Genomic DNA, 24,086 nt, shown 5'->3' with positions numbered 1-24,086 from the left:
GCAGACCGTCCTCCCGGGGCAGGGCTGACGGGCGCTCCTTCTGACACTGCCTTAGGGCCAGTGTGGGGAGCTGGCAGGGACCCTGAACCGGGCTTCAGAGGCTCACTCTTCCGTGAGGGGACATTCTGTCTGGCGGGATGGGGACCTGGCTATTCCTCCTCTCCAGTCCCATGATGGCAGACAGCCACGGAGAGACGCATCACCCCTTCCCCAGTCCCTTAACCCGCGTTCAGGGTCTCCCAGGTGCCATGGCCTCTTCAGCAGGGAGCGGTGCTGGTTCCCAGAGCGTCACTTTTCTAAGAATGAAAAACCTGTGGGTGTGAAGCCTCCCCTCTGTCCCCCGAGCAGTGGAGGACGGAGTGCAGGGTCACGTCCCGTCTGACGTCTCCGTGGCGGCTGAGGTCAGCCTTGCTCAGAGCCTGCTCTGAGACCCGACATGGAAGAGAAAATGCCAAGTTCGCTTCACATTGGAGGTCGGTGCAGGGTCCTCCCGGGTGTTAGGAGCCACGTCCTAGGCCTGCAGCTTTGAGGCAGGGGGCACTGAATGTACTTCTTCCAGGAAACCAAGCCCACAAAGGGACTCGATTAAAAAAACACCAAGCTTGTGAGATGAGTTTAAGGGAAGTGGACCATTCTGTGACTGACGTGGAGAAAGCGTGGATGCACGTTCTGAGCTGGCCGACTACCTCTTTACCATTCGTCGAGGAAACACATGTGGTTTGCCTTTTTCGTAGGATCACAGGGCAGTACTGGAATGTCCTTCTCTAAAGAGAGCCGATAAAAGCGGTTAAGGATGTTTAAAGATTTTTAGATGTGCTTTTCTAACAGACACTAAATGGATCTGAAAGACAGCGATTGAGATGTACGATCCAGCAACTGTCCAGCCGCAATGTAGAAACAGCCGTGACAGACACAGACAGGGCCCCGGCGGTTTCTGGTTTTCCTCCTGGAGAAGCAGAGCAGCATCCTGGCTGGTCCCCAAGCCAAACAGATGAGGCTTTTCAGAGGCTGTAAGAACTCACTTGTAACTGTGGACGGGCGTGGGAAGGCAGACTGGAGGGACCCGTTCCCCACTCAAAAGAGGACGTTCCGTCCAGCGTTTGTCTGACATGCTGCCGGGTCTGAGCAGGAGGAGCGCATCCTCTGGGGCCACACGGGAGGCCCACGGGGGCTGCGGTTCCACCTGCAGCTGCTGACCTCCCCTCCTGCTCCGGGGATGCTCGGGAGGGCGGCCACTGGCGTGACTGTCCTGCTGACTGCGTGCCAATCACTCAGGCTGACCTGTTCCGCGTCAGCATCACCTCCTTCAGCAGCTGTGCTCCCGATGCCTTAACCGTGCAGCCCCTCCTGCTGTTTACAGAGCATCAGATTAAGCAGCTGGGACACACGTGTTCCCTGACTCGCCGGCCCTGCCTCCAGGAGCCGCAGGTTACACACAGCTGGTCTTTCTCCACACACGCAGGTGGGCAAGCCTCCCGGGACCGGTCCCTCTGCCCTCCGAGACGACCCTCACCCTGCACAGAAAGCCGGGGGGCTCGGCTCTCAGCCAATCACCTGAGCTGCAGCAGGGACCCGGCAACGACGCACGAGCAGGCATCCCAAGCTCCGAGGCTGCGTCTCAGCTGCCTGCATCCTTGGCGTCAGTGTCCCAGAGCTACCGAGCACGTTACACGGAGACCGAGTGCAGCAGACGCCCCCGGGCTTCCTGTCCCGCCTGCCACCCGCGCGTCCAGGGCAGTGGGCACCCCCGAGAGCAGGCTCGGCGCACAGTCCTGGATCTCTTGACCCGGGACAGCTGAGACCCACTCACAGCACCTGCCACCACCTGGCATCTGTTTATGACGCTTGGCTGTTGGAGATGACCATTCTTCTGGGCAGAAACAGCAGAATACCCAGCTTCACCTCAACAGCTGGCGTGCTGTCCCCTTTGCAGGGGGCAGGCCAGCTCCCGCCTCCTCCCTATCCACCCCCCACACCCTGCAGTGCCACAGCGAGCAGCCAGTCACGAAGGGACACTGATTTAGAGGCTTTGATAACTGAATTTCAACTGTCTTCTTTTGATGCCCTTTTTCTAAAGTAAAAATAGAAACCTTTCTGGAGCACAGTGAGGCCAAAGTGAAATTGGTCCCCACTGTGAATTTCAGTTCTCAGTGGGGGAAAAAAGCAAAGGGTTTCTCCAGTAAAGGGTAAGTAGCTACAGATGAAACATTCCCCAGTCCCTGTAGCCTTGTCCTATTTTAATATTAGGGTTATGGATTAATTAAAAAATAATAGCATTTACTTAAGACCTTTTCAGTATCTAGAAAATATCTCCTAGGACTGCTGGTAAAGCTTTTCACCGAGCAGGACTCGTACAATTTTTACCTTTATTTTTTTTTATACAGTCTCGTTTCACATGCTGGAGTGACTAGAGTTCTGAAATTTCTAGTATCCATGTTCCCTTGAGTTTTAATGAAGTAAGTGGTATGAATACAAAGTTTGGGATGCTGAAAAACAATCCGTTCAGAAGGTGGGTCAGAAACCACTAGGGCTGCACACGTGTGAGGAAGTCACTCAAACAGGAATGATCTGAATGGACCAAGAAAAAAAAAACTCACCTAATGTAGGAAAAGAACTGTGCTTCTAAAATTTATAATAGTTGACTCAAGAAGAGAGCAAGTGGAGTGAGGAGACAGCAGGTCGCTGGAGTGAATGACAGGGGCCACTCCAGAACAAGGGGCTGGTGGCCCTTTAACAGTAAGTCAGGATGAGGCTGGGTACTTAGGAGGCTGTTGGGCTACAGGGAGGGCGAAATAGTCCAAATAGCATAGACGTTTCCATCACAAAAACCAACTGATCATCTCAGTAGGTGCAGAAAGAACATCAAGCAAAGTCAAACATCTAGTCGTGATAGAAACTCAATAAACCAGGAAAACGAAACATCTTCAACCTCATACATGGCATTTATGAAAAGCCCACAAGGACACCATAAATTAAAAGGATGACTGTTGCTAGCTAAGGTGAAGATCATGACAAAAACACGATTCTCACCAGGCAGATCTGTTTTCTGGCTGGGGGCTGGGGTGGGGGGCAGTGGGGGCCACAATTTAACAAGCTGATCCTAAAATTCTTAGAGAAACACAAACGACCCAGAATAACCAAAACAATCTTGAGGAAGCAGAACGAAGTTGAAGAGCTCACACTTTCCAACTTCAAAACTTCCTTTACAAAGCTACACTAATCCAGACAGTGGGGTTCTACATAAGGCAGCCGTGCAGATCAATGGAACAGAACCGAGAGTCGAGAGATAAACCCCTAGATTTGTGTTCAAGTGATTTCAACAAGGATGCCAAAACAATTCAACAGAGGAAAAAAAGAGTCTTTTTAACAAATGAATGCAAGGTCTAATAAATATTGACATGCAGAACGGTGAACCTGGACCTTTATCTGATATGATATATAAACATTAAAAGTAGACGATAGAGCTAAATATGAGAGCTAAAACTATACAACTCTTTGAAGAAAATATAGGTCTAAATACTTCATGACCTTGAGTCGTCATGCTATCAAGAGCACATGCAATGAAGCAGCAGCTCGTACACCAGACTTCAAAATCTAAGACTTCTGTACTTCAAAAGAAACCGTTAAAATGTGAAGAGATAAACCACAGACTGTGGGATAAAACATTTGCAAATCAAGTATCTGGGAAAGCGTTTGTATCCAGAATGTATAAAACTCTCTCACAACTTAGTAAGAAGACAAGTGACCCAATACAAAACTGGGCAAAAATTCACACAGACACCTCACTAAAGAAGACGGGTAAGCATCCAACACACACCAGAAACGCTCACCAGGGTCAGAGATGCAGATCAGAACCATAATGGACACCGCTTGACATATTCTGGGACGGCTACTATATAAAAAGACAGTATCGCGAGTTGGCAAGGGCTGGAAAAAGCTAGAACCTTCTGTGTTGCTGGTTGGGAAGTTAAGCCAACGCAGCAGCCACTTTGTCAGTCTGACAGTTTGTTAAGAAACTGAACATGGATTTACCCTATGAGCCAGCAGTTCCACTCTCAAGAGAAATGAAAATATAGATCCACGCAAAGACCTGTACGCAAATGTTTGCAGCAGCATCATTCACTGCAGCCAAAAAGTGAAAGCAGTCAATGAATAAATCAATCATGTGGTATATCCATACAGTGGATCAATACTCAGCAATAAAAAGGGATGGTGCAATTAACACAATGTTACGACCGCACAAACCTTGGAATCGGGCTACGTGACAGAGGCCGACACAGAGGAGCGCAGTCTGAAATCCCACTTACACCACACGTCTAGAAGAGGCTCATCTACAGAATCAGTAGGCAGCTCGGTGGCTGCCTATGGCTGGGGGAGGGCTGACTGCAAATGGACATGAGCTTTCTTTCGGGGAAACGGAATTATTCTAAGATGGATTATAATGACGGCTGTACAGCTACGTACCTATGTTAAAAACCACTGAACTGTACACTTTAAATGTTACATAAATCATCCCTCCGATAGCTATTTTAAAACAATGAAATTACAAATCATTCTGTTATGCCAACTCAAGGACATTAATTTCTGTGCTGAGGGGATCAGCGCCCTGGAGGGAAGGCGAGCATAGACAGAACGTGCTTGAGCCAGCCCTTGCCCAGAGTCAGCTGCCACGAGTCAGGACTGCGTCAGATGCCCTCTAGAAAGATTTCAGGAAGCTTTAAGGTCAATCTTTTAAAAACATTTAATAGCAAAAAGAAAGAAAAGAATACCATCAACAACAGGTAATTTGGGCTATTTTAGAAAACTAACTGCTGAAATATTTACATTCTGAAAAAAGACAGCAGTATGTACAGTGACCCGGCACCTACACATCTTGATTTAAAAATAAAACTGAGCCCTCAACATGTGACAACAAGGCTTGAACTTTTATCTACTCTGAACTTGCAGGGAACATCCAAAGCCTTGAAAGGGCCTCCGACGTCCTCAGCGTTGCTTCGTCTCTCTCCCGCTCTGTGGCGAGGCGACCCTGGACCCTGAAGGCCTGACAGCGCCCCTTCTCTTGAGGGACACGCAGTGACAAGGTAGACGCCTATATGGATAACGTGTCGGCTCTGAAGCTGATGACCATTGAGAGACAATATAACAGCTTTCCTAAAATAAACCATTTATTGAAAAAAGAACCTTTTTTCTTAAAATTTCATTAATCGGCCTTTTGCAGAACAAATCTGTGGCTTGCCAACAACAACAAAAAAGGTAAGGTTTCACAGTCAGTGCACTCGACAAAACAGGAGATTAACAGCAAGGCCCGGGGCGCCTGATAACACTACAACTGATTCTGGACCTAGAGAGGTCGACGGTGTTACCCTGATGCCACGGTACTCTGTCGGCCGGGATACGGCGGGCACGGAGGCGGGGGTCCATGTACAGTAGTAATGGCACTTGGCACGCAGCTTCTCCACCTCGCGGACGCCAGCTCTCAGGGGGCCCTGGGCCACCGGGCGCAGATGGGAGCAGCAGGAGGCAGACGCTCGTCACCAGGCGGCCGGCCGTCTCGGAGGGTCAGCGAGGGCGACGCCGCTTCTCGGCGCGGTCTTCGTGGAGACGCTGCATACAGTAGTGATCGAGGGGACTCTCCGAGTACAGGCACTCTGCCAGGCCCCAGGCCCGTCAGCTTCACTCTTCATCCGTGCAGACCTGTGAGGAAGGCAGGACAGCGCTGAGTGCCACTCATGCGTGCCACGCGCCAGGTTTACGGGTTAGTCCTCACCGGTGCCCCCTGATGCTACCGCAGTGAGCCTGGCCCAGGGCAGAGGCGTGATCGAGGCAGTGGGATGTCACTGCCAAGCTCCGGCTTTACGAACTGACTATTGACACCATCTGTCAAGATATATCTGTACAAGTCACCAAAAATTGTTTATACACCTTATAAACAATAAACACATTTTTATTTCGTTACAAATCCCTAGTATCTATGCAGCAAACAGCTACTGGCTCCTTGATTTCACTCCCCCAGGAATAACGTCACCATCCCCCCAGCCTCATCTCCCCTAATCAGGACCGGTCAATGTTTTCTCCAGGGTTCCGCTCTCTTTCCATTTCTTCTCCAAATACTGTCCCAGCAGTATTTCTGTCTGCAAGCCTATCTCCTACCCCAATTTTCTCCTGAGTGCCAGTCCAAAGTATTCACATGCCCCAGCAGGTGTCCCAGACATACCTCAAACTCCATCTACCAAAGAGAAAACCACCACTCCCAGATCCCCCGCTCAGCCAGCAGCCCTCCTGACCTGTCCTGGTGAGCGGAACCCAATAGCTGGTGACGCCAGCAGGGGCTGGCGCCATCCTGGGCTCCTGCCCCTGCGCACCTCCTTCCACACCCGGTCAGTCACACACTCGCAGCCACCTTAACCTCTCAGTTCAGTTCAGTTGCTCAGTCGTGTCTGACTCTTTGCGACCCCATGAACCGCAGCACGCCAGGCCTCCCTGTCCATCACCAACTCCTGGAGTCCACCCAAACCCATGTCCATTGAGTCAGTGATGCCATCCAACCATCTCATTCTCTGTCGTCCCCTTCTCCTCCTGCCCTCAATCTTTCCCAGCATCAGAGTCTTTTCCAATGAGTCAGTTCTTTGCATCAGGTGACCAAAGTACTGGAGATTCAGTTTCAACATCAGTCCTTCCGACCACCACCGACGACTGATCTCCTTTAGGATGGACTGCATGGCTGATCACTCACCCCTGACCTCCCTTCCCACCCTTTCGGCCGTGTTACCAGCTTCCTACCTAGCCTCCTGCCTCCACAGTCATCACTCAACAGCACAACCATCGTGTCGTGCTTGACGATAAAACTGACATCCCTTCTCACGGCTCCTGCCTACCCTCGGGCGCTATCGCTGGCCACCAGCCTCACCCTGTGCGCCGTCAGCTCTCACTGACACGCGGCTTCACCCTCTTGGGAGGCGGACTCCCTTCCACTCTGTCCCCCCGACTCCTGCCTCTGCTCCCTGAGCTGGCTAATCCCTCCCCAACGGCTCTGGCATCTCGCTCTGAAGGAAGCAGGAGCTAGGGTCACCTGACGGGATGGAAGTCCTCTCCTCGGTGATGCCGCAACGTGGCACACGTTCCACCGCCACGGCTCTAACACGGCCCTTGCTCGGTACTCAGTCCGTCTCTGCTCCCTCAGTAGAGACTGGCTGCTACCAACCCTGCACTCAAGCAGACTGCACGCTCTGAAGGGAAACTGTCTCTCACCCCGTCCCCCTGAAAATCCCCTTTCACGGTCCCAAGGGCCCCTCAAAGCACCAACGTGGGTCAAGGAGAACCGCAACGAACATCTGCCCAAAGGAAAAAAAACAGACAGAATTCCCTGGCACAGGACATTTTAGCTCCTTTCCATTTCAGGTACAGATTTAAGCTTCCAAATTTCATTAAAGTGCCAGATGCGAACAGAACACAAACATTTATACAGCACTCTGCCAAACCTTGACGAAGGAATGGTCGAGGAGCTGGCTGGCTGTCCACCGCATCCTGGGCTCGCTCTCCAGGCAGTGAGAAAGGAAGTCCTTCCCTTCGGGGCTTAATCGTTCAGGGATCGGCGGCTTGTGCCCCATCCCCACTTTGTACATAATCTGAAAGTTGTGTTCATACTCATGCCAAGGTCTCTAAAAACAGGGAAAAAAATCAGGTTTCGACACTACGTGACCATAAAGAAAAAGCAGCTGCCCCGTCTCTTTTTAGACATCTCAGTATCGATACGTACCAAGGCCAGCAAACTTTTACATAAGCTTGCAAGCCAGGCGGTCTCTGTCACAACTATTCAATTTTCCCATTATAACATAAAAGCAGGCTTAGGCTACAATATACAAATGAATGGGTATAGCTGCATTCCAATAAAACTTTATTTACAAAATCAGGCGGTGGGCATAGTGGGCATAGTCCGCCTAGCCCCTGAGGTGTCCTATCGTCCAGCATTACCTAGATGTCATCGTCATCTAATAATATAAAAATGTCAATAAAACAAAACCCAACAGTTATCTTACTGGGATGGTTAATATGCTACCTTGTTGAATAATCAACATTAAATTTTACTAGTGCCAAGCTTATTTTATTACAGTTACAGGGAAATGAGATTCATGGGGGAAAGAACATAGCCTCCCAATTTATGTACCATTGTTTAGCTATTGAGATGTATATTCTTCAGTATGAGAACTCGCTCTTTTTCCAACATATGGCTTGATTGAAATAACAGGTACCGTGGGCACCTATGTTAATGCTAACAGAAGTAATACTAGCTAATGTTTATTGAGCACTTATTCTCAGCTGCTGCCAAGTCGAGCTGTATAATAATTTAATTTCCTAGTAATAATACTTGGGGTTTGTAACTTTCTTGCTTTACAACTAATGCTATAAACCTCCCCTGCCAAACACACAACCTTTATACGTTTGTACAATTGTTCATCAGCAGTATCTACATCAGAAGATCAATTTTGAGGATTTTCAGATACTACGTCACATGCAACAGCTTCACTGCCCTTAAAATCGATATGCTCTGTCTGTCCTTCCTTTCGTCTCCTACTGCTAAGTCGCTTCAGTCGTGTCTGACTCTTTGCGGCCCCATGGACTGTAGCCCGCCAGGCTCCTCTGTCCATGGGATTCTCCAGGCAAGAACACTGGAGTGGGGTGCCATGCCCTCTTCCAGGGGATCTTCCCAACTCGGGGATCGAACCCGCAATTCCTGCACCAGCAGGCGGGCTCTCTACCACTAGCACCACCTGGGAAGCCCGGGCAGCCTCCGATCTCCTCTGACGTGCCTGTTCTGCCTCTTCCGGAAAGGCAGAAGGCTGAGAGTCACACAGGATGTGACGTTTTCAGACTGGGCTCGTTCACTCGGCAGTGAATACGCGTTTTCAGGTTTCTCCCTGTCGTTTCACGGCCAGTTTCTTTTTGTCACTGTGTAACATTCTGTTGTGTGGATTATCACAGTTTATCCATTTATTCAATTATGGATAAAACAGATACAGGCATTCACATGCCAGTCTTTGTGTGGACAGGAGGTTTCAACTTCTGTTTCTTCTCGTATCTGCTTACTTTTCTCTGTTTTAATCGGAGTTTTGTGCTTTTCCTTTTCCTTAGAGGACTCCTCCAAGTCATACATCTGATAAACATGTGATTCCTAGTTTGTCCCTCATGTTAACTTACCGTATCTTTCGACAGGTCATGTTCTCTATTTTGCAGGAAACGTGTTCCTGGTATTCATAATGGGAGTGAAGCCACACGACTGCTCTGTTAATGCAAAGTGGCCCCCTCAAGGCTTTCCACCAGGCCTGGGCTCTGCTCACCTTGCCAGTCACCATCTCTATGACAACACACCCCAGGCTCCAGATGTCAGCCGCCCGCCCGTGGCCTTCTCCTTTGGCGCGAGTGATGACTTCCGGAGCCATGTACGCTTTAAAAGCCACAGATACGAGAGGAACGGGTTACCAATACAGCATCGTGAATTAAAAGAGCCAAGCAAAACATTAATATTATCTAATATTCCACAGAGAAGAAGCAACTGATTTGTTCAGGGGAAACTTTCTCTCAATTACATAATAAAAAATATCAAGACTTCAAATTAAATATTTCAAAATAATTTCTTGAATGGATATTTTAGGAGCCAAATTAATCTCCTAAAAGACAATTCTGAATGGGCAAATATTCACATAAATTCTATTTGTGACAAAAAGTATGAAATTTAACCTGCAAAAGAGAATGTGAAATTTTATGACATTTCTAAATGATCAAAACAAATAATCACCGTTTAAACATAATGCTGTTTTGACTAGAATAGTTTTAATAAACCCAGTGTGAAACACAAGGCTTTTCTGGGAAGGGAAACGAGGCCTTTCTTCCCCGCTATAAGTTTAAGGGAGATATGTGACTTCCCGATCTGATGAGCACTTTCAGGCGTGGCTCCTCCCCGCCTGGCGAGAAGCCCTGACCACTCCCCAAGTCTGCCAGCCAGGAGGAGGAGAACAGGCAGGGTCCCAGCATGCTGGAGGGAGCCCCAGGGCAGAGCCCAACCCCGCCGGACCAACCTGCTGTCCCCAGCGTGCTGTTCACTTCACCAGGCATGGTCTGCGCATTGTTCTTAAGCTTCACTGAGCATCCAAAATCCCCCAGCTTGATTAGTCCAGACGAGGTCAGGAAGATGTTGGCACCTAACGAGAAATGAGCAGTGGTGAGCCTCTGAAACACAACACAGGCGTTTGGAAGCTTAAGCGGTAACCTGAACTATCAGGAACTTGATTCGCAACATTATAAAGATTTATGATACTTTACTTGCAAAGGGTTATCATTAGAAGGATTTTAAGCCTCATTCACAAATGGTAATAAAAAGTAAAGAAATTTTAATATCAGTGCAGACAGCTTTGACAAATTCTGAACTGAAACACACGCATAAATTCCAACATTAAAAATGCAGGGAGAGGGACTTCCTTAGTGGTACAGTGGATAAGAATCCGCCTGCTAATGCAGGGGATGTGGGTATGGTCCCTGGTCTGGGAAGGTTCCGCCTGCCGCAGGGCAGCTGAGCACAACTGCCGGGTCCGAGCGCTGCCACTGCTGAAGCCTGTGCACCCGGAGCCTGCGCTCTGCACAGAGAGAAGCCACATCCACGAGGAGCCCACGCACCACAAGGACGGGCAGCCCCTGCTCACCACCGCCAGAGAACGTCCGCATGCAGCTACGAAGACCCACTATAGCCAAATATGAAATAATTAATTTTTTTAAAACCCAGGGAGATACGTAAAAGAGAAATGACCTATAAATCACAAATGCCTGTGGCAGCAGTTCTGAAGGTGAGAGCTGGTGTAGGCTCAGCAGTGGCCGTAGCAGGAAGCAAGTGTAATCCAGACTTCACACACACACACACACACACACACACACACACACACACTCTCTCTCTCTCTCTCTCTCTCTCTCTCTCTCTCTCTCTCTCTCTCTCTCTCTCTCTCTCTCTCTCTCTCTCTGCTGGTCTGCAGAGATGCATCCGAAGCCGCCATCAGACTGAGTCCACGTCTCCTATCTCAGGAGTAGCGCAAACACCTGGCTCGTACTCCAGTTGGAACCTGGGGTCACTGCTCATCTCCCGGGGTGGCCCTGCCTCCTGCAGGCTACAAGGCCTAAACCCCTCTGACCGAGCCACACAGCTCAGCCTTCTGTCCAAGGTACCTCCCTCCAAAGGCCATATAGAGCCCTCATGTTAGACAGCCAGCTGCAAAATGAGCTGCTGACCCTCCCCACTCCCCGGGCAGGCGGTCCCCCGGTGCATACTGCACTAATGCAGGGTTCTAGAGCTGACTCACAGGCCCTCTCTCTAAGCCACACTGAGCTCTAAAGATCAGCACACGGATGCACAGGGATGGACTTGATTCAAGGACTCTGAGGGATTCTCTTTATGGCCACGGCCAACGACATGAAGGTATCACTTCCTTAGTGTTTGTGTCAGAACAACTGGAAATGGGCTACACCATGGCCTCAGCCAGAGCTGAAGCAAATGCCCAGACAACAAAGCAATGTGGTTGACGGGGTGGGCAGGCAGCGAGACGGGCACGCCGGGCACGCAGGAGCCAGGACAGAGTGTGTGAAGCAGGCCCAGGGGTGGCCCAGCCCCACGGAGGCTAAGGCCTGGTCGCAAGTCCAGCAGGTCAAGGGAGAGAAAGAAATCCTTCAGTCTGGGGTCAGCTAGAGACCAACCTAATATGTCATTCTAACTATCCCTGAGACTCCCAAATACACAGATCAGGGGCATGGTGTGGGTCAGGTAAAGAGGGAGGCAGTTCTGGGATAAGCATGGCTGCTCCCCTCACAAGAGAAGGGTTAGCACTTTCCTTCAGTCAGTGTGACCAAGCTGACCTCGAGCAGAACTCTACACTGGAGGAGGGTGGTGTAAATAAACCCTGAAGTCAAAGTGTTCATCGCTAGGTCATGTTCCACAATTTGTGAGCCCATGGACTGTAGCCCACCAGGCTCCTCTGTCCATGGGATTCTCCAGGCAAGAACACTGGAGTGGGCTGCCATGCCCTCCTCCAGGGGATCTTCCCAACCCAGGGATCAAACCTGGGTCTCCTGCATTGCAGGCAGATTCTTTGCCATCTGAGCCACCAGGGAAACCCAAATAAACTGCCCTCTCCGCAAACTCAGCTGTAAATCGTAACTTACACCAGCCTTCCTGATTCACTGTCACTTTACATGTTCACATCCAAATTCAGAAGGGAAAGAAAGGATGTTCGGATCACAAGCCAAATCAGCCTATACAGCAGCAGGTTTCATTTTGGGTCACAGATCTGGCCAAATGTAGTGCTGAGTAGACAGAGCAGAGCTACGTGCTCCTGGAAGATGTGTGGCCTGTACAGTTTCTCAATGCTGGGTTCTTTACAGAAGAATATTCAAAATAAAGCTGTTTCTTTCTGGAGAAGTGAGGGCAACCACCCCGTGCTGAGCACAGCTGACGCCCTGGTGGGTAGGAGAGTGTGGGGATCACCTTTAATGTCACGGTGAACTATGCCGTGCTCGTGGAGGACGTTGATGGCCACGGTGATCTGCTTCGTATACAGCCTGATGACGTGCTCCTGGAGTCCCAGCCGCGACACCTCTTCCAAGGTGCCCTCGTCACAGTACTCCATGAAGATGTACATCTCCTCCTGCGGGAGGAACCACACAGGGCCCCATGTCCACCTGGGCGCTGAGTGCAGAGCCTGGAACTCTCCACTGGCCACGCCCCTGGGGACGCTTCCTTCTAAGGGTCAGCTACACTGGTCATCCTGAAGTCTGAATTCGTCTCAAAACGGTCATTTCTAACTCCTCTATAAAAAGTGGTGTCTCTGCCTGCCTCCTCTGTCTGGAATTATACAGCTTGTTGGGATAAGACCATCGCCGAATCACAGGTGATAAATGTCTGTAACCCTCTGAAATTTCAGTCTGCTATATAATCTCAGACAGGGACCAACAGGACTGTCCCTATAAATGTATTATTAAGTACTGAAACACATCCTTTTCAGATATGAATTTATCCATGAAAAACATTAAAAATTGCCAATATCCAACTTCCCCAGAAGCTCCTATTCCACCAAGAAGCTCCAGGTGATCCTCTTTCCCTCCAAGTGTTTACTGCTAAACACTCAGGGGAAAATAAGCTGAGGTCTTCACTTTCTCTCATTTTACAATGGTTCTTTAAATACAAACAAAAGGAAAAAAGAAAAATGACTGAACAGTGTGTTCAACAGTGGCTCGGCAAAAAACCAAAGGGGAAAAAGAAAAAAGCAAGCGACAGCAGCGTCGGGGGGCACTAGAGAAATCTTCCAATTGGCAGGATGGGTTTCAGTGCTTTATAATGTCGGGTTAATGACTACGGTCTACAACTTACATTTCAGGAAGGACTCCTCTAGTTTCAGAGAGAAGGCAGAAATGGTGTAACTCATGGAGATTTCCTGATAATTGGGCAAAGTTACTGTGCTCTGAAATGAGAAGACCTGTGATGTAGGACAGGACTCCACCTGCGCCCTCACTGACCGCTCACACCGCACAGTGTGATCAAAGTTGGCTTACTCTATGGAGCTCCACACCAAAATACCGAACCAGATTGGGGTGCTTGATGCCTTCAAAGATTTTCAGCTCGTCTGCAGTTTCCTTGATGGTTTTATGGTCGTTGGGTTGAAACCGAATCTGGAAAAGGAAACGGGCACAAACTAGAAATGCGCCCACCTGACTTCCGGGCGGGCTCTCTTCCCCTTGCTGATGAGTTAAGCCCGCCCACTTTAGAGTACACGCTCAGACAGCAGCCAGAGGATCACTTTCCTAACTGCAGACTGAATTAACCGACTTAAGTGCCCCTTGGCGAGGATGAGGAGACGCTACAGGGGTTGACGGGCGGCGCCCCACGACGGCTCGGGGCACTGGCCTCGCCCGCCACAGCCCTCGGTGTCTCCCAGGGGGCCTTCCTTGGGCATTCCTGGCTCCTGCCATTCTACCTCCAGCAGTTAACAGGCTGGACCTTATCACAAATGTCCCCCAAGCCCCCCGACCAAGTGCCCCATGGCCCCAAAGGTGTAAATGCCTAGACTGTTTGAGACGTCTGAAATGGTGCCCTGGGGGAGCACTCGGGCCAGCCCTCAGCTCGTGAACACAAGCCTTGTTCCGAGTGTCCTGCACACAGAGGCCGCAGGGCCGGGCACCCACCTCCTTCATGGCCATCAGCTCGCCGGTGTCGACGTTGATGCAGGTGTACACCTTCCCGTACTGCCCTTCCCCTGTGAACAGGGACAGACGTGCTGCTGTCAGCCACCAAGGCCAGGCCACGCTAACTCACTCCAACGTACGGCGATGTCTTCCCACCCCGACTCCACATTCCCATATCCAGAATCGGGCTTACCACAGTCTACTACTGCAAGAGCCAAACTATTTCTGAATGCTCCCTGATAACCTAAGGTCTCGGGCAATCTTCACTATGTCTTACCTGTAAATACCTGTAAACAGAATAGAACTGACCGGCAAATCCCAGAAGGGGCCTGAAGGCGAGCGCTGAGCCCCTGGTGCACACTCTGGAGCCCCTTATGGCCCTGAGGGAGGTCTGGGCCGGGGGCAGGGGCGCGGCCGGGGTAAGGCCTGGCTGCCATCCCAATGGGCCTCCCTGCTGTCCGTCCAGGTGTGTGGGATGTCAGTGGGGTATTCTACTAAGACACCTTCTGAAACATTAAACTAAGGGGATATATGGCTACATAAGACTGACGATGAGAATTCACACCATTTATAAAGGATCTGATTCTGTTCGGTGTCTTCTGTCCTGACAGCTCTACAAAAACTTCCTGAGGCTCACAGAGTCCTATATTACAACTGCGTTTGTGTCTTCAGACCTAAATGCTCAACCGATAAATGCGTTTGAAAGGGGGAAAGGTCTGAAACTTAATCAGCTCCTTCTCCACACAATCTGTCACTAGTTATGTAACAGGAAACTGTTCCATCTGGAAATTAATTAATGTTTTTGAAGACACGGCCCCATTGGCATTTGTATTCAGTCTCACTTCAATAAGGACTGTGTGGGAATAAGATGTAAAGAATACAGACTAGACCAAAGCAGTAAGAGTTATGGAGTTCTCCACTGGCAATTTCTGGAGTTATCAAGCAGAACTATTCCATTTAATGAATCATTTAAAAATCTCTTTTACACTGTTCTTAGAACATATCTTACAAGCGAAACCAAAAAATCAGAACCCTGTGCAAAAGAGAGGATGTATATTTGCCATGCCTGTCAGACAGAAAGACCAACCATGGGAGACTTAGCCTAAAAAAGTGTGACTGTCGTTATTTCTAACAGGGGCCATCTTTGTGTCGTGTTCTTGAGTTTCCTTACCGATTTTGTTTCCTCTTTGCCACTTAAAGGTCACCTTCCTCAAGCCAACGTGCATGACATTGTCGTAAGACTTGGGGGTGTCACAGACTTGGCCAATGATGTTTTTTCTCCTCATTTCTCGATACCGCTTCTCTTCAAACAGTCGGACGGACTTCTGAATGGCTTCTATGGGTCCTTGCTTAGAAGCAGTATCTGCAGGCCGAAGTGTAAACTCAGTCATCCCAACAACCACAATCAAGTCGACTTCCAGCAAACAATCATAAAAACAGAGCCACAGACATCAGCACTCCATCAAGCATCATCTGTTCAGCCACACAGCACCTGAATTCAAGTCCCCCAAAGCTAACATCTTCAGCGCCTACAATCCACTACAGGGAAGTAAACACACAGAATAGCAGCTACTCAGACAGAGTCTTGGAGAAGGACATGGCACCCGCTCCAGTGTTCTCGCCTGGAGAATCCCAGGGACGGGGAGCCTGGCGGGCTGCCGTCCATGGGGTCACACAGAGCCGGACACAACTGAAGCGACTTAGCAGCAGCAGCAAACAGAATCAACGGTTTCCTCTCCCAACTGGTTAGACTCTGCAGTCACCACCTGTCTACCTCTAGTCTCTCCCCTCCACTTGCTCTCACTGCTCAGAATTTTCTTACTGTTTAGCCGCTCAGTCATGTCTGATTCTCTGCGACCCCATGGACTGGAGCCCACCAGGTTCCTCTGTTTGTGGGATTTCCCAGGCGGGAATACTGGAGTGGGCTGTAACTTCCTTCTCCAGGCAATATTCCCCACCGAGGGATCGAGCTCGTGTGTCCTAGGTCTCCTGTGGTGTGGGCGGATTCTTTACCACTGAGCAACAAAGGAGTCCCCCAGAATTCTCTTACTCAAATGTAAAATCTGATCACACTGTTTACCCACATAATTTATTTCATGGTTTATCCCAACTTGCTGACCAACAGTCCAAGGCCATCACGCAGGGTCCTTCCAGGCTCGCTTCTCCTGGCCACTGCCCCTGGCCCCATCGCAGTCTCCGGACCAGCCTGACTGCAGAGCCTCCACGGAGCACACCACACCGAGCCTCGCTCCTCGCCCGTGCTCACGCCTCCCTGTCTTCCAGCTGTCAGAGCTCTACTCCCCTCCAGGAAGCTGTCTCTGCTCTCTGCTGGGAAGGGAGTAAAGCTTTCCTTTCTCTAGAGTCAGAATGGTTGGAACAAAACCCAGGCTTCACCTTTCTCTAGGTGTTTGAAAATCAACAAGTGAATTACCTTCTTTAGCCATCAAATCCCAAAACAAAAATACCTCATTCAGAGATACTATGAGAACTCAATGAAATTACACACAAAGCATTTAGCCTAGTGCCTGGAACATGAAAATACTGGGAAAATTTTAGCTTTTGTTATTATCTTTCCTTATTTTTCCATCTAGCCACCTCTGTTTCTCCAACTTACTTTATCATGATTTATAGAAAGAAGTATCTTTTACATGGATATCTAAAATAACCGTTTCATGAAACACGATTACTCTTTCTACATGTGACTGGGTCAATTTGCATGTGTGTGTGTGTGCGTGCTGATTTTACAACAACCCACTAACAGCTCACAATCCATAACGTGAAAAGCTCTCGACCTCTGCAATTCTCACATGCAGTACCCTACGGAGGCATCTAAGAACCTGAATGTTCTATCAAAGCGATCAATGGGGACTGGGATGACTGAAAGGTTACTCTGGAAGAGAAATTCCCAGAGATTTATGAAGTTCCAACTACAGTCACTTCCTAAAAGCAGGGATCCCTGTTTGCCTTCCCCCACTATGTGGCTCATCGTGCCTACCTGGCACTGATCAAGGTTCACGGCTGTCAGGCCGGGGGCTCCACTGTTAAATGCTTCTGGGAAATCGTCTTTTCTTTTACAGTAAACATTTCTCAAGATTTCCTAGTCTTTTCAGATGTCTGTGCAAACTGTAACTCTTCCAAGAGTTCCCAAGTTTACTTGACCACAAAGTATTTGTTTTGAAAATTATCACAAAGACCTGGTTTCCATGGGAACCGCTGATGACGTAAGAGGCCCTGCGGAGAACCCCTTCCCTGCCACTGGGCTTGAGCTGATGAACGCCCCCCGACCCCCAAACCCTACAGGTGCCTCACCTGCCTGGCCTGGCGAATGCGGCTTCGCGACTGCTCCTGCCTCCTGAACGCCCCGTGGTCAGCATCTTCATCCACACTGCCCGTGATGGCGCTCGGGCCTGCTTCCCACCTCCCCCTCGACCCAGGCCTGCCCCGCCATCCTCCTCACCCCCCACCCCCCACTCCCTGAACACGGGAGGCTTGCACGCTGCAGAGGCTCAGGGGCTGCCCGCAGTCTGCATGCAGGGCCTGGACCACCGAGCCCACAGCTGAAGACTGGCTGTGCCGAGACCTCCCCGCACCCTTTCAGCTCCGCCTCCACTTACACCCGCGCTCGCCAGGCTGGGCCGGGCACGCTGGGCTGCTCTTAAGTCACTGGGCCTCCAGATATGTTTCTCTTTCTGTACTTTCCATTCTGGCTGGACACAGACCTCCTTCTCCTTCAGGGGCCAGCCCAAGCCTTGACCTTCCCTGAAGCCCCTCATGACTGCTCCGGGCCTGGTGACAACCCTCCTGTTCAGTCACACATGTTCTAAAGGGGCACTGTGGGGGCAAGCACAGGCGACCTCGGCCAAACGTCTGGCCTCTCAGAAACTTGGATCATTTACGAAAAGAGAACAGGATCCGTTCTGCCTAGGTATGGCTCAAGACTGTTCTGACGAAGAATACGCGAAAACATTTTGTGCTAGAGCAGGGTCCTTTCTGCTATTTATTTTTCTGGGTCGTACGGACCAGTCACCTGCTGTGTACGACAAATGCTTTCTCTCAGCTACTTAACATAATAAATAAGTGGTTATTCATTTCACAAGTATTTATTACATTCCTACATGTATGGAACAGTGGAAACAATGTCAGACTTTATTTTTTGGGGCTCCAAAATCACTCCAGATGGTGACTGCAGCCATGAAATTAAAAGACGCTTACTCCTTGGAAGGAAAATTATGACCAACCTAGAAGGCATATTCAAAAGCAGAGACATTACTTTGCCAACAAAGGTCCATCTAGTCAAGGCTATGGTTTTTCCAATGGTCATGTATGGATGTGAGAGTTGGACTATAAAGAAAGCTGAGTGCCAAAGAATTGATGCTTTTGAACTGTGGTGTTGGAGAAGACTCTTGAGAGTCCCTTGGACTGCAAGGAGATCCAACCAGTCCATTCTAAAGGAGATTGGTCCTGGGTGTCCTTTGGAAGGAATGATGCTAAAGCTGAAACTCCAGTACTTTGGCCACCTCATGCGAAGAGTTGACTCATTGGAAAAAACTCTGATGCCGGGAGGGATTGGGGCCAGGAGGAGAAGGGGATGACAGAGGATGAGATGGCTGGATGGCATCACCGACTCGATGGACACCGGTTTGAGTGAACTCCGGGAGTTGGTGATGGACAGGGAGGCCTGGTGTGCTGCGATTCATGGGTCACAAAGAGTCGGACACGACTGAGCAACTGAACTGACTAACTGACCATGTGCAAAGGGCTTCCCAGGTGGCACTAGTGGGAAAGAACCCCCCTGCCAATGCTGGAGACATAAGAGATGCGAGGTCGATCCCTGGATCAGGAAGATCCCCTGGAGGAGGGCATGGCAGCCCACTCCAGTATTCTTGCCTGGAGAATCCCACGGACAGAGGAGCCTGGTGGGCTACAGTCCATATGATCGCAAAGAGTTGGACATGACTAAAGTGACTTAACACACACACCATGTACAAAGAATTATGTGAAGGGCCCACCCATAAAATGAGTATCACATAAAATGAACATCACCCTGTTTAAAGAATAGAAAACTGAGAGAAACACATTCCTGCTCCAAAGGAACTTATAATGATAAGAAACAGGAATTGCACACACACAGCACAGACAGGAAGTGACGTCAGAGGCACAAAAGGGACCATAAAACATTAATGTAGAAGGTCGAGTAAGTCATAAGCTGAAGCACGTTTTAGCTGAAACTGTTTGCTTTCTGCTTAAACATTCAACATTCTTTCTCTTACCCTTGGTCTGACTGATAAGCGTCCGAAGTTCCCAACTTCTTCGAGTTGACCCACTTGAATCACCTTTTGGATATGCTGGTTCTGCAGAAAGTATTTTTTCATACAAACTAATAAGACTTATAAAACAAACAGGCATATTTGATTCAGAGCCAGAATGAAATGCAGGTGATAGTGATGATTAGCGAACCACCAGCCTGTCATTCCCAGTGATTGGTTTGTTTGCTCTGAGTGTGAAAAGCTGTCCCTATAATCATTCAGAGCAAATGGCACCAAACTAAGGAGCTGTTAATGGGGTTACAGGACTTTAACTACATTAAGCTTCCACAAGTAACAGACAACAGAATACTGAGCACAAACTGGATTTTTGCGGGGGGTTTGGGAGTGGCTGGGAGGGGGTCCCCCCTTCCCGGGGTCCTACCCAAGAGCACAGCAGCACTACAGGAGCAACGGTGTGGTTGCTGGGCAAAGCCTCCTAGCTCTGCATTCTAATAAAGCCTGCCATCCACTTTATGTTTTTAAAGCGAATTAAGAGTGCTCGACAATTAAAATATCAGGAACAATAATTTTCAAAAATTATTTAGCAACAGAGGGAGAAAGCGCACACGTAGAAAGGCATCTGTATTAGAAGGCCAACGTGCCCAGCACTAAACCTCTCCCAAGGCTCTGTCACTCCTTGTTCTCAGCGGGAGCCAGAGGTCCGGGACGAGCGGGGAGGCTGGCGGGGGACGCAGGGGACAGCTCACACTCACCCTCGCGCTCCTCGGTGGGGCTGGAGTGGCGGCTCAGCGACCTGAACTGCAATTCAGCTGCGATGGAAGCCAGGCGGTCATTTTCAGGGACGCTGGAACCCCTGTTTCAACATTTCGAAAATTAAGCTATCAATTTGATAGACCTTGAAAGATATGTCCGAGTCTTCTAGAGCAGCGATTCTCAACTGGGGGTGACTCTGCCTCCAAGAACATCAGGCATCCATGGGTAAAGGCCTACATGAAGGACAGCCCCCAAACCAAGACGGCCTGATACACCCCAAGTGACAGTGCCCCCACCGAGACACCTGTCTCTGGGGTTTGGAAGGAGAACACAGGAGAACTGGCTGCACAATACATGGCTTCATGTTAAAGACAGCAACAAAAATAAAAACAAAATAGTAGTTACTGAAGTATTGCTGACGTGTGTGGACAGCTCTCTAATTTAAGCCCGGGATGGATTAAAATTAGGACCCAAATCTGGCTGATATTTAAGATGATCATCACATTATATTCAAGTACTTAATTCTATTTAAAGTGCTAAAATCATTACATGATTCACAAGACCTCAGGTCTCTTCAGGAGCAAGTGGAAGGGAATGCCTAACCATTTCTTAAGCAGTAGCCAAGCAAAAGGGCAGAAGAGCAGGAAGCTTAACATGTAAAGGGCAAAGCTAAGTTGCGGCTTTTCCAGAAGTGTTCAGCAATCCAGAATGAGTCCACAAAAGGGTAAATCAAGCCCAGAATTAAATAAGGGCAAGCGTTAAATCATAATTCTAATCATCGGAAACAAACACGGTGTTAGTTTATTAACCAGTTTAGTGCATGTTTTCTTAAACGAATGATATAATGAAGTATGGTAGTTTTTATGCTCGTTTTTTTTTAAAATTACAGACTGAGCAGGTTTAAAGAAACATGGTCTACTGGACAGACATTCACAAATTATGAAGTGTGCAAGGCTTATTTTTTATCTCCCTACACTCTCAAATCTAGCGCAGTCCGTGTTAAATCTGGAGTGGGGAGGACATCTGCTACGCAGCTCATCGAGAAGTCTTGGTATCATTTCATGGAAAAACATCACTGATGCTGAAGTAAAGGAAAACCACCCTCCTCCTAAGCTGCGCCAATCCTGGGACCACGGAGAAGCCACCAACATCCCTGTCTTCCTGCTTTCCCAGAGAGGAGGTTAGCCAACTCCACATCCTCAGATTCTCCCGGGGCAACAGGCAAGAGAACACGCTTCAACCGAGTGGCGTATGAGTGAAAGCCTAACCGCTCGCTGCAGGGGGAGCGGGCGTCTGCAGACTCCAACAGTTTTCCTGGTCTAACAACTGACTTGCACAATTCCTGAAAAACAAGCAACCGGGTCTTGCAAACCAGTTAAGAGCTACTCCAGCAAGCAGAACACTGGAAGACTATTTTCTTGACAATGCTAAGATCGCGGAAGCTCATTTCCTAAGTCAAACCATATCAAATCAAAGTGCTGATCGGATGCCGTAGGGCAAAGTAAAAATTTCCCTGTGGCTGACGTCTCTCTAAGGCAGGTTGCCGAGGTCAGGGAGCCCGGGAACCACCCTGCCTCCCTCAGCCCATCCCAGCCAGAGGCAGCGCGGAGAGCCCGTCTGGGGGCACCATGTGGCCCCTGCACGGAAGCCTGGGAGGCTGCGGCAGAGGTTCAGGTTGGAGGGCCACAGGGGGCTGGCCCCGCGGCCCCCTACCTCCCGTCACACACACCGCCAGGAAGTACAGACCACTTCACTCCTCGGTGAGGAAAAGCCTTTAGGATGGCACGTTATGACGGAAGTAAAATGTCTAGATCTCAAGGACTGTCCTAAAGGATAAACGAAGAACACTTCTGAAACGCTGCTCAAAACATGCTTGAGAAACCACCTGGGCAGGGCCTGAGACCAAGGGTGGGCACAGACCGCCTGCACAGCAATCTGTTTCAAGGTACGCACCCCCGACTGACAAAAGCCTGAACCAAGAGTTCATGAGACTTTCAGTTCTGGAGAAATCACGTGGGAAGCACAGTGCAGGCTGAGTGTTCTCAACTATGGCTGTGTTTCAGGGCTCATCACTTCCCGAACAGAACTAACAAAAAAGACAGCGGCAACCCCCCCACACGGCCATGAAGCGCACATGGAAATGTCTGCCATGAAATGTTCTAAACAGGAAAAAGAGAGGGTCAATGGGAATTCATTCAATGTTAATTGTTAATTTTTTTTTAGTTGACTGCTTAAGCTGTAAAATACTTGGGCTTTTTTTTTTTTTTTTAGGTTATAGACAAACATTTGTTACTAAAAATTAGGGAATATTAATTATTTTAATGCATGAGAAAATGGGAAATATCTGTAGACATTTTACACTGCTATAGACTAAGCCTAAAAATATCTTCGTCTTCATGTTGATATATGGCAGAAACCAACACAATATTGTAAAGCAATTATCCTTCCATTAAAAATAAGTTAGTTAAAAATACTTTAGTCTATGTTAAATTCTAAAACCATGTGTCACCTTTCTGCCAACATGCTAATATTTCTTCTTGGGAGCAGGATAAAGAGCACCGAGTTCTTTCCCAGTTTCATCGTTTTTGTTCAATTTTGTTTGACTCTGTCAGCATCCTTACGGGAAGATGAGAAGGCTGACAGTGTCCATTCTGTCACCAGGCACAAGGGTTGATTAAGAGCCACCAAATGTCCTTTCTCCTTTAAGCATCTGAGACCTTGATGAGATCCCCTACAAGCCCCCCCGCTGCCCCACCACCAAATAACTTGGCCAAAATGGGAGAAGCTGCCACGGCCTCAGTGCTGACACAGCAGATGTCAGGCAAGAGGCTCACATTTGTCTGGAGCTTGCCAAGCATCTGACAGCTCTCTCTAGTAATGATCTAGTCTCCGTACGAGATGCAAACCTCATGAAATGGTCTTCGACACCACTATAAACTACTTCTAATCAACAACTGTGTAAATCAGGAAACTGAGTTTGAAAAGTGATTTTAAAAAAAGATTAAAAAAGAACATAAATCACCACCACCACTTCTAGGTATGACCTAGACAGAAGTCGCCTCCGAGGGCCCCTGAGAAACTCCGCAGGAAAGGCACTGCACTTGCAAGAATTCTCCTACCACTGGACCAGGTTCTTTTCACTGACCCTCCCTGCACGGTTATTATCGGCAGAAACTCGAGTCATTTGGGTTAACGTTTGTGCCAAAGAAATATAAAACTCGGGCAGATGATCTCATGCTGGAGCTTTGGGGCCACGACACCCCAAGGAGGGCCCCTGAGCATCGCCCAGCCATGCAAAAGCAGCCCCATGAGCCCTGGGACACATCCCAGAGCCGAGGTCACCGCAGGAGTGCGGGGGTGGGGGTGAGGGGTGGGGAGACCCCCTGGTCTCATGGGCACTGTGTCGGGGGCGAGAGGCAGGGCAGACCCCCTGGTCTCATGGGCACCGCACTGGGGCGAGGGGTGGGGCAGACCACCCAGTCTCATGGACACTGCACCCGGGGCAAGGGGTGTGGAGACCACCTGGTCTCATGGGCACCACATTGGGGCAAGGGGTGGGGCAGACCACCTGGTCTCATGGGCACCGCACCGGGGTGAGGGGCAGGGCAGACTACCTGGTCTCATGGGCACCGCTGATGGGCTTGGGCGGTGCCGGGTCGCTGCCCGAGGGGCCAGGACGAGCGGCGGCGGGCGCGGGCGCGGGGCTGCCGAGGCTCCGCACGTCCGCGGGCACGCTCCGGGCGCTGGGAGGAGAAGAAGAGCTTCAGGAACACAGGCGAGGAAGGGGACGGGCTCTTGCGTGGTTTCAGGAAAAGATAACACAGGGTGAGGAAGCAAAGAGTCATCTTCAGA

General features: G+C 49.4%; 1 protein-coding gene across 4 annotated transcripts in view; it reads right to left on the bottom strand.

Annotated features, from left to right (window-relative positions):
- Positions 5,141–24,086, bottom strand: part of MAP3K4 (mitogen-activated protein kinase kinase kinase 4) — a 146,565-nt gene continuing 127,619 nt past the window's right edge. For 2 of the 4 annotated variants that reach the window (XM_018053440.1, XM_018053442.1), the window contains exons 17-27: positions 23,849–23,977; positions 20,234–20,334; positions 19,485–19,565; positions 15,386–15,577; positions 14,215–14,285; positions 13,585–13,701; positions 12,521–12,680; positions 10,074–10,196; positions 9,336–9,442; positions 7,479–7,658; positions 5,141–5,694 (exon numbers count right to left, since the gene is read on the bottom strand). In XM_018053440.1, coding sequence (XP_017908929.1) covers positions 5,674–5,694; positions 7,479–7,658; positions 9,336–9,442; positions 10,074–10,196; positions 12,521–12,680; positions 13,585–13,701; positions 14,215–14,285; positions 15,386–15,577; positions 19,485–19,565; positions 20,234–20,334; positions 23,849–23,977 — 1,282 coding nt within the window. In that variant the 3' untranslated portion in view covers positions 5,141–5,673. The remainder of the gene's footprint in view (positions 5,695–7,478; positions 7,659–9,335; positions 9,443–10,073; positions 10,197–12,520; positions 12,681–13,584; positions 13,702–14,214; positions 14,286–15,385; positions 15,578–19,484; positions 19,566–20,233; positions 20,335–23,848; positions 23,978–24,086) is intronic. The other 2 variants (XM_018053441.1, XM_018053443.1) reach the window with 2 other exon arrangements.

This window comes from Capra hircus, chromosome 9 (assembly GCF_001704415.2).
Source record: "Capra hircus breed San Clemente chromosome 9, ASM170441v1, whole genome shotgun sequence".
Taxonomy (NCBI): domain Eukaryota; kingdom Metazoa; phylum Chordata; class Mammalia; order Artiodactyla; family Bovidae; genus Capra; species Capra hircus.
The sequence above is the reverse complement of the archived record's forward strand: the minus strand, read 5'-3'. Positions and strand labels throughout refer to the sequence as shown.